The sequence below is a fragment of the Cokeromyces recurvatus genome, assembly GCF_025118155.1.
Source record: "Cokeromyces recurvatus strain NRRL 2243 chromosome Unknown BX663scaffold_2, whole genome shotgun sequence".
In the NCBI taxonomy this organism is placed as follows: domain Eukaryota; kingdom Fungi; phylum Mucoromycota; class Mucoromycetes; order Mucorales; family Mucoraceae; genus Cokeromyces; species Cokeromyces recurvatus.
In genome coordinates, this window is record NW_026251388.1 from 1,149,897 (window position 1) to 1,164,152 (window position 14,256).

The 14,256-nt window shown below is 30.3% G+C and overlaps 5 protein-coding genes across 5 annotated transcripts; 4 read left to right on the forward strand and 1 right to left on the reverse strand.

Annotated features, from left to right (window-relative positions):
* The first annotated feature begins 1,013 nt into the window (after positions 1–1,013).
* BX663DRAFT_495410 (uncharacterized protein) lies at positions 1,014–3,598 on the forward strand. The gene is made up of 2 exons (XM_051525637.1): positions 1,014–1,073; positions 1,188–3,598. The coding sequence occupies exon 2, from the start codon at positions 1,292–1,294 to the stop codon at positions 3,359–3,361; it is 2,070 nt and encodes a 689-aa protein (XP_051387266.1). The 5' UTR covers positions 1,014–1,073; positions 1,188–1,291; the 3' UTR covers positions 3,362–3,598.
* Positions 3,599–4,970: 1,372 nt separating this feature from the next.
* On the reverse strand, positions 4,971–6,155 carry BX663DRAFT_495414 (G subunit of V-type ATPase). The gene is made up of 4 exons (XM_051525638.1): positions 5,981–6,155; positions 5,649–5,730; positions 5,494–5,594; positions 4,971–5,441 (listed from the first exon to the last, which is right to left on the reverse strand). Exons 1-4 carry the CDS (start codon positions 5,981–5,983, stop codon positions 5,274–5,276), a joined length of 354 nt encoding a protein of 117 aa, XP_051387267.1. The 5' UTR covers positions 5,984–6,155; the 3' UTR covers positions 4,971–5,273.
* Positions 6,156–6,218: 63 nt separating this feature from the next.
* BX663DRAFT_133740 (60S ribosomal protein L3) lies at positions 6,219–8,157 on the forward strand. Its single transcript, XM_051521546.1, has 5 exons — positions 6,219–6,259; positions 6,330–6,337; positions 6,540–6,550; positions 6,616–6,789; positions 6,865–8,157. The coding sequence occupies exons 1-5, from the start codon at positions 6,257–6,259 to the stop codon at positions 7,830–7,832; spliced, it is 1,164 nt and encodes a 387-aa protein (XP_051387268.1). The 5' UTR covers positions 6,219–6,256; the 3' UTR covers positions 7,833–8,157.
* Positions 8,158–8,777: 620 nt separating this feature from the next.
* BX663DRAFT_495416 (PSP1 C-terminal conserved region-domain-containing protein) lies at positions 8,778–10,145 on the forward strand. Its single transcript, XM_051525639.1, has 2 exons — positions 8,778–9,780; positions 9,863–10,145. The coding sequence occupies exons 1-2, from the start codon at positions 8,816–8,818 to the stop codon at positions 10,020–10,022; spliced, it is 1,125 nt and encodes a 374-aa protein (XP_051387269.1). The 5' UTR covers positions 8,778–8,815; the 3' UTR covers positions 10,023–10,145.
* Positions 10,146–10,412: 267 nt separating this feature from the next.
* On the forward strand, positions 10,413–14,113 carry BX663DRAFT_495418 (uncharacterized protein). Its single transcript, XM_051525640.1, has 9 exons — positions 10,413–10,531; positions 10,592–10,738; positions 10,809–10,964; positions 11,025–11,576; positions 11,633–12,263; positions 12,380–12,541; positions 12,602–12,891; positions 12,947–13,489; positions 13,568–14,113. The coding sequence occupies exons 1-9, from the start codon at positions 10,438–10,440 to the stop codon at positions 13,783–13,785; spliced, it is 2,793 nt and encodes a 930-aa protein (XP_051387270.1). The 5' UTR covers positions 10,413–10,437; the 3' UTR covers positions 13,786–14,113.
* Positions 14,114–14,256: the final 143 nt, after the last annotated feature.

Here is a 14,256-nt window from a genome sequence, read left to right on the forward strand (position 1 = left end):
ATTTGTCTTTAAACTTTGTCTTTTTTTTTTTTTTTTTTTTTTTTTTTTTTTTTTTTATACATCGTAAGATAATATGTGTATACATATATAAAAAACGTGAAAATTATTAGTATTTACAATTCATAATCTTGTGATTTTATTTATTTTTTTTTTTAAAAAAAAAGAGTTTTATGTTGTATATGTTTGATAGGTTACTTATCATCTTTGCTATCATAATGAAATGTCTTTATTACATTATGTAAAAGTGGAATTGAGTAAAGAAGTTAATGTGTGTGTGTATGTAATCTATTTTACAAACCTTATTTTTTCTTTTTAGTCGTCTTCTTTTCCTTCTTCCATTTACACATACAATACAACAAAAACAAATAAACAAAAAAGAAAATAATATAATACTACGTACTTTTATATGCATCCTGACTTTGGTCCAATTGAAGACAAGTTATATTAAATAAGGAGGGTAACAATATACATATTTGTATATAAATGTATTTGTATGTATTCATATATATTATTTCCTTTCTTTCCTATTCGTTTCTCTATATTAATATATTACCTACTTTTTATAACAAAACTCTTTAAAATAAGTATACATACATAAATATAGCATCATATAGAATAGGTATGTGATTTAGAATGATCAGTTTTAATAGACACATGCATATAATATAAATTATTATTATTATTATTTTTTTGGTTGGGGATAAAGGGGTAAAGAATGCAAGAGAAACAGACATGAAGAATATATTATGTATACATAGATCTATACTTGTGTATCTGTATGTAAATATGATTGATCTCTAAATCATATATTTTGTTTTGTTATGTTGAAAATGTAAGGGGTTTTCTAATATATACATGTATAATTATTTATATATAATACATATACTTATTTATACACATACCTTTTTTTTTTTCTTTTTTGGCTGGTTGAAATCTAGTATCAAATCCCATTCCTTTTTCTTTTCTTTTTCTTTTTTTTTCTTCCTTTTTTTTCTTCCTTTTTTTTTTGCTATATCTTTATTTATATACTTTATACTTTGATTATTGATACAGACATACGGATACATAAACTTGTAAAGTACATAATATTGCCTTTTTGTCTTTTGTTTTCTTCATTCTACAATATTTTATTTTCGGAATCATATTAAAGTAATTCTACTAATACTTACTTTTATTTTACTATATAGAATAATCAAATTCAACTTTTATTTTTCTTTTCTTTTCAATCCTTATAAAGGAACAATCATCTCGCTCTTACAGACTATACACTCTTTCTCTTTTCTTTTTTAGAATGTTGGCTGAAAAAAGACCTATGAAATCTATAATTCTAACTAAAAAATATTCAACAACTGAGAATCAATTTGGAATGACTAGCAATGATCAATTTGAATCAAATAAAAGTGAGAAAAAGCGCTCATCTTGGTGTAAATCTGAAATAAAGAATCAAGCTTCTAGTAAACAAGATCAAATAAACGATGAAAGAATTGATTTAATTCGAAAGGATTTGATTCAACGCGCCACAAATCGTTTCAGACGTCGTCAACTTGAACAAAATCTTGAAAATTTAATGAATCAAGTTGTTCAATTACAAACTCATTTACAAGTATTACATTTGGATGCAACAGCAACTAGAAATACGATTGCTAATTTAAGTATTGATGATAACACTAGCATCGATGAGGACTTTCTTCTGTCTACAGAGCCAGATCATTATCTACAATCTTATGAAAACAATTGTCGTATTGGTAGATGTATGGATAGACTAGAAAAAAGACTAGAAGATCATCGATTATCTCTTGTTCATATTCAATTCGATAATTTTAGTAAAGATGAGAATGATCATATGAAAGAAGAAATTGAAAATTTGGATAAATCTAATACTATCATCGTACAGAATAATGTAGATCAAGAGTTGAATAAATATAGCACTATAGGAATGAATAATAGTGCTACAGAACAAGACCTCAAATCATCATTCCCCTCACCCTTTTTCTCTCCTACCCTATCTCCTTTTTCAGTTCTATCTTTACCTTCGCTTTCCCTTGTATCATCTATTATCGGAAGGGCGTCAAGAGCTTCGAGTGTATGTGAAAGTGTTTCGACTGATATGACACGTAGTGATTCTGTCGATAGAAATCAAGTCCAGCTTGAAGCTAAAAAGAATAATTTGTCTTTTGACGAGCCACTTTATGTAGATGACCCTTTCTATGATCTAGCTGGCAATCGAAGCTTTAAAGCTGGTAGTTTCTGTGGCAGTATCTATCATACTGATACTGAAAAGCAGACACCAGACCTTTTATATTCAATATCTAACACCAGTAATGAAACCTCTGAAGTTCGTTGGAGACATCGTAATCAAAATCGTTATCAAAAACATTTAGAGCTTAAAATACAGCGACAATTATACGAAGAACAACTAAAAGCAGTATCAACCAATACTTTTGAAGCTAATTGTCATCCTTATGACAATAGATCTATTATTGACGATGATGATGATATGTCATCTATTCCTTCTATCCCAAGTCTTTCTAACCCAGACATGCATCGTCCATCAGATGCAACTACATCAATAACGAGTCTAAACATCAATACAAAATATACTAGCAAAGAGGATGACTTTTATGATCATGTTAGACGCCATCCCTTATCGCCTGTCACGCCCCCTCCTCATATGAATACTAGTTTTTTCTTTGAGAATCATCTAAAACAACGACGACAAGAGTATCCTACACCATTGAACATATCTCATAAGACTTTAAGAAATGATGAAAATGAAATGAATTTGACTTTTAGACCAAAGATTCTCACAAATGATCATTACGAACCAAAAGAAATAATACCTCAACAACAACAACAGCAGCAAAAACAACCTTTTTTCCATAATAAATCACCAAGTTCATCTTTTCATGAATATCGATATTTACATACAAATTTGTATCCTCAGCAAAATACCCTTGATGAACTAGTCACTTACTTGGACGGCTTAGGGTCACATTATAGTGATAGTATTATAAGCGATGGTTTTCACTTGCTTAATAATTTACAGGATTGTAATCAACCCTTCTCTCAGGCTCTTATGACTGAGCTTCGTGAGAGAGACCACAACCGGGCTCATACATCATTTAAAGGATTTAATCCTTTGACTATTCTTAACCATCTTTTACCACTTTTAAATCCTGGATTCTGGTGTCGATTCTACTACAATTTATTTTATAACATGACATGTACTGGTTTAGAATGGTGTCATTTCTTAAGCATCATAACTGGTATATTCATTCGCAACCTCTTGAGAGGACCTGGATCATTACAAGAAAGAAAAATTATGGTTTGCTTTGAATCTCCAATGAAAACTTCCCTTTGAGAATCTTTCCTTATTATTATCTTTCCTTTTTTTTTGGTTTTTGCTTTTACTTCACAAGTTTGTGTTTTATTATACTCTCCTTATTATTCAAGCTTTTTTTCATATATAGAACTTTTTTTTTTCTCTTTTTTATTCTACAAAGTATATACTGGCCAATATATGTATATATAATTCAACAATGACTTCCTCCCCACCCCTTTATGACACACACAATATTTTGTATGAACCCAACTTTATCTATTTTTTTTTTTTTTTTTTTTTTTTTTTTTTTTTTTTTTAGTCCTTGTAATTTCCCCATTTATGATATGTATAAAATTACTGCCCCATTTTTTTTTAAAAAAAATAAATAAATAAATAAGCTTAAAAATCTCAAATTGCTTACAAGACATTACATAGGTGAAAGGAAAAAAAAAAGTTGATATATTTGTTGGCTATTAGAGATTAGACATATTATGTAATGATAACAATTAAGATATAAAACATTCTGATGTATCATTTTCAAACTTTTAATTCACAAAAGTAACAGTTTACTTGCACGCCCATTACTTTGAATAGTTAAAGGGAAACTCTCCTCCCCTTTTTTTTTCGCAAAAAAAAAAAAAAGTAATATTGTATGATGTATATCTTAAATGCATGTGCTTTAGAGTGACTAAGTGGTAAAAGCTCTCCTCTATTACATTCTAATAAGGTTAAGGTTTGATTGATCATTGTGAGTGCTAAACTTATTTATGATTTTAGATACGCCATGACGATGATGGTATAATAGTATATTCAAAATTAATGTATGATGGCAATATTTCTCTACTTGGGATTATGAAATCATCATGATCATTCGTCTTTCCTGTCTGTTTAAACGGTCCAGAATATACATGCTCATGATCTTTCTTTGTTTCTTTTTTTTTTCGCTCTTAAAAACAAATAAATTGTTATCCCTTCAACATAGCTTCTATAATGAAGAAAAGGAAAGTGTGAATTGTTCTGTATTAGGAAACGCGATAGTCTTTCATCTACACATGTATTTGACATAACTCTTTCAGAAATGGCATATTCAATAATGAAATCGCCATTCAGCTTGCTCAGGCATTCTTTTTAATAAATTGTCCTTTAGTGTGTATGTATGTATGTATGTGTGTGTGTGTGTTTAATGATTTGAACATATGTATTAAATTTGTTTTCCTATTGTTTCTCTGTTTCCCAGCTTTTTATTATACAATTGATTTAAAAGAGTGTTGTATTATACAGATTTTTAAGCACATCAATCTTCTTGAAGGAGAGGGTTAGAGCGAGAGGGAGAGGAAGAGGGAGAAAGAAAGATAGCAAAATTCTGCGGATAAAAATGCTCTATCCAAATGATTTCTTACTCCTGTTACTTTACTCGATAATAATTTACCTAATTTTATTTCAATATTGGTATTTATCGTGTACATAGCTTTAAACCTATGAGCACTATGCTGTCCTCCTTTTTCCTTTTTCTTTTCTTAAGAATATATAAATATATATTTTTTTAATAAATCAGATATTATACTTCATTGCCAGTAAAACGAAAAAAAAGGTATATACATAGAGTATGTACTAGTTCAAGTTAGATTAGAGTGTTATTATACTTGTTTATTTATTTATTTATTTTTTGCTCTATCATGTTTTATTAATTACTCAGTATCTGTTAAATTATTTAATAAGTAGACATAGAAAATCCTATTATAAACAAGTAGCATAATTTATTTAAACTTAGTTATTAAATCCCCTCCCCCTCTCCGAGAGTTAGTTCATTTCTAGTCTGTTTTTTTTTATCTATAGTAGCTTCGAGGGTTAAGGCGTACATACAAAATACTTTAACAAATAGCCTTCTTTTATTTATTTATCTTTTGCTGATAAGAGCTAAATTGTAGGATATACAAAATCAAAGGGATATTTATACTTGATAATTTTTATGAACCTTAGTTTCTACGTTAGTAATAGCCTTCATAATTTTTTCAATAGCAATTTCCTTGTTCTTTTCAGCAGCTTCACGAATTTCCTGAATTTTAGCCTCAGTTTCTTGATCAACTTTACTAAGACTTTGATCCGATTCTCCAGAATGCTATATCAAAAGTTAACCAAAAAAAATATATATTTATATATATATATTTTACCTGTGCAACAAAGTTTTGATATTCAATATTCTTTTGAGCCTTAAGTTCTTCGATTTCCTTAGCTGCTTCAGAACGAGCATCCTTCAAGCGTTGTACACGGTCTAAAAGACTATCATTAGAAATGGCATTCATCTAATATAAATATAAATGTTTACATTGTTTAGCTTTTTGAACAATCTTGGCAGCTTCACGTTCAGCATCCAAAAGAGTATTAATACCTTGAGAGTTAGAAGTGGACTACAAAAAAATAAAATAAAAGGGTTAATTCGTCTCTAATATTATAACAATTCATATTGCCTTTTTTGCTGTTATTAAATAATATAAAGCACATCTACGTAAATATTTCATAAATGAATCCAAAAGGCTCATTAACATGTATTATGCAATGCATTTATATTATAAGTAGGTAAAAAAAAAAACCAACAACAACAACATTCAACTGTATACAGTATAATATATTATTCTTTAATAAGCTAATTATACTTACCATGACTAGTAATGTTTAAATATGAAAATAGGTGTATGTTTATATAAGTATAATTGTGTATATATATAAAAGAGAGTCGCGATATAAACGAAGTGATAACTAGGAAGGGGGAAAAAAAAAAGGCAGAAAGAGTTTCAATAAACTTTGAATCTCAGAAATATTTATCCAATCAAATGTGCGCATAGTATATTCAGCTTCTCGGGGAGGGCAAACAAACTTGAGTTGAATCAAAGAAAATAAGGAATCCTCCTCTTTTATTGTCTCTATATAGCAGCCATGGTAAATATAAGAATCTATTCATCCATCCATCCATCTATCTATATACTAATCGTATCTATTTATAATATAGTCGCACAGGTATTTATCAATCACTTAACAATATAAAAAAAAAGAAAAAAGAACAGATGTTAAATCTACATCATTTTTGGAATCATTGATCATCAAATGTTAATTTGATTGACGATTCTTGCTCTCTCTTTTTTTTTTTCATTTGTTATTTCTATACGAATATAAACTAATCATTTTATTTTCATTTTCATTGTTAATTTACCAACTATAGAAAGTTTGAGGGTAAGCCTTTATTTATTTTTTAAAGAGATTCCAATGATCTAATTAAATATTTTTTTTTTGATTAGCTCCCCGTCACGGTCACTTGGGTTTCGGCCCCCGTAAGAGAACTAGATCTCACCGTGGTCGTGTTAAGGCTTACCCCAAGGATGATGCTAGCAAGCCCGTCCACTTAACTGCCTTCATGGGTTATAAGGCTGGTATGACCCATATTGTCCGTGATCTTGAACGTCCTGGTTCCAGTAAGTCATTTTTTTTCTATAAAAAAGAAAGTAGTATTAGTTGAATTGAATCTAACTTATATTGATAACTAATAGAGATGCACAAGAAGGAAATCGTCGAAGCCGTTACTGTTATCGAAGCTCCCGCCATGGTTGTTGTCGGTGTTGTTGGTTACGTCGAAACTCCTCGTGGTCTCCGTTCTTTGACCACTGTCTGGGCTGAACACCTTTCTGAAGAAGCTAAGCGTCGCTTCTACAAGAACTGGTACCGTTCCAAGAAGAAGGCCTTCACTAAGTATGCTCAAAAGTATGCTGAAGGTGCTAAGGATATTGCTCGTGAACTCGAACGTATTAAGAAGTACTGTTCCGTTGTCCGTGTCATTGCTCACACTCAAATCTCCAAGGCCAAGCTCCACCAACGCAAGGCTCACATCATGGAAATTCAATTGAACGGTGGTTCTATTGCCGATAAGGTTGAATGGGCTCGTGAACACTTTGAAAAGGAAGTCACTGTTGGCTCTGTCTTCGAACAAGATGAAATGATTGATATCATCGCCACCACCAAGGGTCATGGTTTCGAAGGTGTCACTCACCGTTGGGGTACCAAGAAGTTGCCTCGTAAGACTCACCGTGGTCTTCGTAAGGTTGCCTGTATTGGTGCCTGGCATCCTAGCAGAGTCATGTACTCTGTTGCTCGTGCTGGTCAACGTGGTTACCATCGCCGTACTGAAATCAACAAGAAGATTTACCGTATTGCTCATGGTGCTGATGCCAAGTCTGGTACTACTGACTACGACTTGACTGAAAAGCCTATTACTCCTATGGGTGGTTTCCCTCACTACGGTATCGTTAACGAAGATTTCGTTATGATCAAGGGTTGTTGTGCTGGTTCCAAGAAGCGTGTTATCACTCTTCGTAAGTCCCTCACTGTCCACACCAAGCGTTCCGCTTTGGAAAAGGTTTCCCTCAAGTTCATCGATACTTCTTCCAAGTTTGGTCATGGTCGTTTCCAAACTGCTGCCGAGAAGCATCAATTCATGGGTACTCTCAAGAAGGATATCTAAACTGTTTTTATTTACAAGCCTTAATAAAAGTCTCTTTATTATTTAAGTTTGTTTTATTATTCAACTAAATGAAGGTGTGTGTGTGTGTATTAGAGAGAGAGAGAGAGAGAGTTATAGATAGGAAGGTTTTATTATTTACAACTACAGAACATACAGATGCTTATTGTCATACACAAAGAGGGCTTTTTTAAAAAGTCATTATTGGACGGACGATCAAGTGGTATGCATAATAGAAGCCAAAGCATAAAATATAATTCTAGTAAAATAGGCTTTCTTCATTTTAAATGATTTTCTTTGATCCACAAAAGAAATATTCATATTCATATTATTGATGCATAATTTTAGAATTATCTCTTGTTCCTGTTCCTGAAATAGACTATGAATAATAATCGTCTTTTTATTTATTTATTTATTTATTTTATTATGATTATTTGTATAAATGTCTCATTTAAACTAATAATAATACTTTAGAAAAAGAGTTTCTATAATTATTCCTAAAAATAGAAGGATATTACTTACTAGTACTACTGCAACTGATAAAAAAAGTATCACACAAAATTCTCATCATTGATACTATAAAAGTGCATAATGTGAGCTTATTATACTATGTGCATTGTAACTCGATCTCTCTCACTCTCATTCCCTTACTTACTCACTTACTCACTCACTCTCACTCTCACTCTCACTCTCACTCTCTCTGTGTGTGTGAAGTTTTCTTCATATCGGTGCTTTCCGGATTTGGAGTGATTTTTTTGCATAAAAGTCAGACTATTTTTTATTTATTTTTTTGTTTTTGTTATAAATATTTAGTTTTTTGTAGTTTATAGTTTCTTTCTTTTTTTTCTTTTTTCTCACACACACACATATATATATACATATATAAATATACATTTATATACATATATACGACACATACACACACATACACACACATACACACATACACACATATTATTATTACTATTATTTTTCTTAAAGTAACAATGGATTGTTACTTTAATAAAGAAGACCAAATTAAAAATACTGTATTTAAACAAAATAATAATTCAGTGCCAATAGACCTTTTTAAAAACCAAGAAAACAAGATAATGTTTCCCTGGCAGCAGCAGCAGCCTCCCCTTTCACCTCCACCTTGTCATCATAAAGAACTTCCTCTTCTTTCTTCTCGACCTAATTATTTTTCAACCAATCATAGTTGGCACCCTCTTTGGACAACTACTTCTTCTACCTGGCAAAATAACGATGTTCCAAAGAGAAGTCGCTCTATATCAGCTAATACTGCGGATGATTATTTTCTATTCAAAAAAGACAATGACTATTCTTCTTCTTCTACTACTACTACTACTACTGATAAATCATCATTTAAAACTCCGTCTACAACAGGTTTCATGGAGAAAAATTCTATTTGGTCATTTGAAGAACGTCGACATTCGATTGCTGTCATTCAACCACCCCTTGTTAGACCTATCACTCCACCACAGCAAGTGAATCAATTAATTCAGCAACTACAGCAACAGCAACAACAAATTGATGAATATTTCAGTCCAACAACGGCTGTTATCGATGTCCAATACCTTGGAAAGGGAATCTCTATTCAACAATTAGATAAGAAATCAATAGTTTATCAAATTCAATTCAAGTCAAACTATCAATTCGATTATTTTTATATTCAACCTGAAGATACTTTAATGCGAGTCCAATTAAATGACATGGTCATTGTAGAAGCAGATCGAGGTTATGATCTTGGTAGAATTATTCATATTTTGCCACAAAAGTCATTGCCGGATCATGTTCACAATCTGAAGCGTATCTTTAGACATGCTAATTCTGCTGAATTATCTACTTATGAATTAAAGCGTCAGGATGAAGAAAAGGCTTTAATCATCTGTCAAGCGAAAATTAAACAAAAGAATCTAAACATGGAAGTTGTAGATGCAGAATACCAATGGTAACATGACTTTTTTTTTTTAACTTCCTTCAACGTAATCATTGCTTTACTAATTAGCTTGTATATATATGTATTTATAAAGGGATAGACGCAAATTAACATTTTATTTTAAAGCCGATGAACGAATTGATTTTCGTGAATTAGTTCGTGAATTATTCAAGATCTATAAAACACGTATTTGGATGTGTGCTTATTCTTCAACATCGCCAACTTCATCAACCTGTACACCTATTTACTCTTAAGTTTTTTCTTCTTAATACCCGTCATTTATAATGATATGTATCACACATGTATTTAGATCTATTGCATTCTATATAAAAAATTGCTTTATAAAAAAGAATTGCTATTTTTCTTTTTCTTTTTTTTTTTAAAAAAAAACAAAATAAAAAAAGAGAAAAAAAAAATAAAAATAAAAATAAAATATTTAGACAAATATGTTATGGTAGTTATACATGCTAAACATCTCTCTTTCTTTTCTTTTAAAGAAAAAAAAAAAAAAGATTAATTAACAAAATCATTCATTAAAAGAACCCTTTATTCATATTAATACAAAATAGAAGCTAATAGAATATTTGAATTTTATTTAATCAGCAAGCGCAACATAAAATATTATCCCTTTTTTTTTTTTTTTTTTTTTTTTCTGCTAGCATTTTATAAATGTCAAAAATTGAACAGGATAAAGCCCGATTAAGAGAATGTTTATTAGAAGCACATCAACTAGTAGGCGAAAAAGTGGAAATTAAACAAGAAGGTTTAGAACCAAGATTTTTTATTAAAAAAAAATAGATCATCTAATTCTTGTAATGTGTAGGATCGATCGAAGACACACTGGTGACTCGACTTCAGAATCTAAATTTGACATTTAATGAAAAACAACCTAGAAGAGCATTTGTAGAGGAATGCTTAAGAGTATTATTAAAGACACAAAATGCACTATTAGATGTGTGTGCATCAGAAGGTAGAGTCTTTGAATTGATATGGATACCCTTTGTTTGCATAAATAGATTATTCATTTTTTTTTTAAACAGAAAATGAGAATGATAGGGATTATTTAGGTGTAAGAGATTATAGATTAATACACACATTATTACAAGTCATTATTTCATGGGGATTCTATCCTTGTTTCTTGCCTGGTGTAGGTGTGCCGTTATCAAAAAGAGTGAAATCAGGATATACAAATCATGGTATATTGGATAATGATAAGTTAGACACATTTTATTTAACTTGAAGCTATTCTTATTTAGAATTATTGGCAAAAGATGAAAAGGATCAAGAAGAGAACACGAAATCAATATCAATAGAATGTGTTCGTTCATTATTAAAGTTAGTAACACCACTAGTAGATTTAATTGCTCAAAGTGAAAAAGTACCGAAGAGTAAAGAATATACGACTGTAGCTTCTATACTTGTGAATCGTCATTTACCTGACCTTTATGCGGCTTTATTACAATTGGCTTATGCACCTGCTTCATCTTTTAAACAGACTACAACAATAGCAAATAGCAGTATAATGCCAATAACGCCTGGAAACATGATGATTCAAAAGGTAGTTAACGATCAAACATTAAAAAGAGAAGAAAGAGATAAATGTGCTCGTATGTTTGTATGGTTATTTGATCGATCTGATCTTTATCGTACCATGGAATCACTTATGTCTCTTTTGGGTGCTTCTTCTTCTTTACATCCAGTACCAAACTGGCTTCGTACTATATGTGGACGTTATTTGTCACGTATTTTATTGAAACCAAAAGGTGTATCCATTGTATTAGAATTTACAATTGGACAAGTTGAACAATGTACAGTATGAACTCTTTATTTTATTACTATTATTCACTTTTTTTTTTCTTTTTAGTGCAATTAACGCAATTAGAAAGTATTTCAAAATTAATCTTATCTGTACCTCAACAAATGGCAACGATCGAAAGTTATTACGCAGTTATTACTCCACAATTACTTGAATTACTTGAAAGAGAATCTGTTACATCACCTACATGTCAAGCAGTGACGTTTATTATTAGTCAAATTATTGCAAAACATGCAGGTCTTGCAAAGACTTATATTGTAGATAAAATCATTGGGCCCCTTTTAACTGCATGGAATAATGATACTACTACTACTACTACTACTACTACAGAGTCTAATAATATAGATCGTATCGTATTATCTGAAAATGAATTATCAAAGTTATTGAATACACTTCATCGAGTTCTAATTGGCGGAGAACCCTCTCCTGATATACTTCAAACCTTTTTAGCATCTTCTATACCTTGTCTCTATTATTTATATGAATTTACTGTAAAATCTAAATCAGGTTTAAGAGAAATGACTTTGGAACTTTTATCAACTTATTTTCGTATCACAACACAATCAGATGCTATTCGTGAATTAAAACATATTTTATTTGATAAAGTTGAATCAAGTAGTACACGAATTGCTTATTTTGCACCAGGTCCCACAGGTGGCGTTGTACTACGATTAAGAAAGTAAGTTTAATTTTTTAATTTTAATTTTATTTTATTTTTTTTGTTTAACCTTCCCCCCCCTCCCCTTAAAAAAAAAAAAAAAAAAAAAAAAAAAAAAAAAAAAAAAAAAAAAAAAGGGAGCCAAAGTTATTAGGAGCAAATGAGCTTCCAGTGGATGTAAATATATTGATGGAATTTTTACAAAAGATTGAAAATGAAGATTTATGTGGGGATTTCTTTATCTTCTTGTTAAATGAATATTCTTCTTTACAGTCAAGACGTATAGCAGATCCTAAAGTGTAATATGTATACATCTTTAGATATATGTATATAAAACTAATATGTATATAAATATATAGAATGTTATTAATTCTTCATTTAATTATGGGAATGTTGGATTCAATTGGACCTACCATTCTTGGAAAACCTGCACAGATTATATCTTTTGCAAATAATATTATTGAAGATCATTTAGAGCGTATGATAAAGCCAACAAAAGAAAAAAAAGAAAGTAAAACAGGTTTTCCTGATATTGCTAATATTGTAAATCAAGAAGAACTTGAAGATATACATGATGAGCAATTTTCAATCGAAGATGATTTTGAATCCTTAATTTTAGCTATTAATTTGCTAAGAGCTGTATTACATGGTAAAATCAAAATAATAATAATTCTTTATATATTGATACGAATTTTGCTTTATAGAAAATGAAGAGTTGGATAAACAATCAGTACAATTATTAAAATCCTCGGTAGAACCTTTAAAAAAGTTAGAAAAGTATGCTTTTGAGCCTGTAAATGAATTGTTATTAGCAATCACATCTTATTTATCCATACAAAAAATGGATGGGAATTCAAATAATGATAAGAAATCATCTTTAGAAGCATCTAAACAAAAATACCGCGAGGCCATGAAATCACTTCAAGATGACTTATTACCCATTCGAGCTCATGGTATGGGTATATTAAAAGAAATGGCTTTAGCCAAGGATCCACTTGTATCCTCAGGTGAAGGTCTAAATGAACTGTTGGATCTGTTTATTCGCTTAGTCCAAGATGAAGATAGCTATATTTATTTAAATGCTGTGAAGGGTCTATCAGCTATGACAGATGCTTATGGAAATGAAATTATTAAAAAGCTAGGTGATATCTACAAAGATAATCAACAAAAATTAGATAATCGTTTACGAATTGGTGAAGCCTTGTTACAAACAATACAAAGATGTGGTGATGCTTTAGGAAAATATGGTATGGTAAAAAGAAAAATCCATCTCTTAATGGGACTCACTCACTTTCTTTCTCTCTCCTTTTCTTATTGTTAAATAGTTCATACACTGATTGAACCATTAGAAACAGTTTTAGTAAGAAGACAAGAAGATAGTCATCTTCGAGTATCAGCTTTATCTATCCTTAGTATGGCCTGTCAAACATGTCCTGTTGCTCTGTCTTATCAAATGAGTGAATTGATAGATTGGGTTTTAAACATTCTAGAAATTGAAAAGAACGCAGAAGTGAGACGTGGTAAGTCACTTATTTGGATATAAATCATTATTATCTAATTAAAATCTTTATAATTAGCGGCTACGGTTTTGATTCTTTCCTTATTTAGAGGATTAGCTTCACAAACTTTATACGATTATCCAACAGAAAGCCTTAGACGAACGTATAGAACTTTAAGATATATTGAAGAGACAGATACTGATGAATTAACTCGATATCAAGCGAGAGTTGCTTTAAGTGATTTAGATGCAATTATGCGTAGTGAGATATTTAAAAACCAATCAAGTCATAATGTCAAATATAAATAAGACTTTATTTTGTTTTGTTTTTTATCATGTATGTATATATAAAAGGACAGTATATAAATAATAAGCTTATAATATGTATATACATATATGCGTGTATATGTGTATGACATGATGTTTTATACAGATTCAGTATATTATACATGCTTGCTTGTTTGCCTTTTTTTTTTCTTTCTTTTTTTTTTTAATGGTATATAATGAGTGGATTTG

Excerpts from the sequence above, each read along its gene's own strand:
- BX663DRAFT_495410 (XM_051525637.1), top strand. The coding sequence starts at position 1,292 with ATGTTGGCTGAAAAAAGACCTATGAAATCTATAATTCTAACTAAAAAA.
- BX663DRAFT_133740 (XM_051521546.1), top strand. Across the intron at positions 6,790-6,864 it reads TCTTGAACGTCCTGGTTCCA|AGATGCACAAGAAGGAAATC; the intron begins GTAAGTCATTTT and ends GATAACTAATAG.
- BX663DRAFT_495414 (XM_051525638.1), bottom strand. Across the intron at positions 5,595-5,648 it reads TGTTCAAAAAGCTAAACAAT|ACCGTGTACAACGCTTGAAG; the intron begins GTAAACATTTAT and ends ATAGTCTTTTAG. Across the intron at positions 5,442-5,493 it reads ATCAAAACTTTGTTGCACAG|CATTCTGGAGAATCGGATCA; the intron begins GTAAAATATATA and ends CTTTTGATATAG.
- BX663DRAFT_495416 (XM_051525639.1), top strand. The coding sequence starts at position 8,816 with ATGGATTGTTACTTTAATAAAGAAGACCAAATTAAAAATACTGTATTT. Across the intron at positions 9,781-9,862 it reads GTAGATGCAGAATACCAATG|GGATAGACGCAAATTAACAT; the intron begins GTAACATGACTT and ends GTATTTATAAAG.
- BX663DRAFT_495418 (XM_051525640.1), top strand. The coding sequence starts at position 10,438 with ATGTCAAAAATTGAACAGGATAAAGCCCGATTAAGAGAATGTTTATTA. Across the intron at positions 12,892-12,946 it reads GCTAAGAGCTGTATTACATG|AAAATGAAGAGTTGGATAAA; the intron begins GTAAAATCAAAA and ends TTTGCTTTATAG. Across the intron at positions 13,490-13,567 it reads TGATGCTTTAGGAAAATATG|TTCATACACTGATTGAACCA; the intron begins GTATGGTAAAAA and ends ATTGTTAAATAG.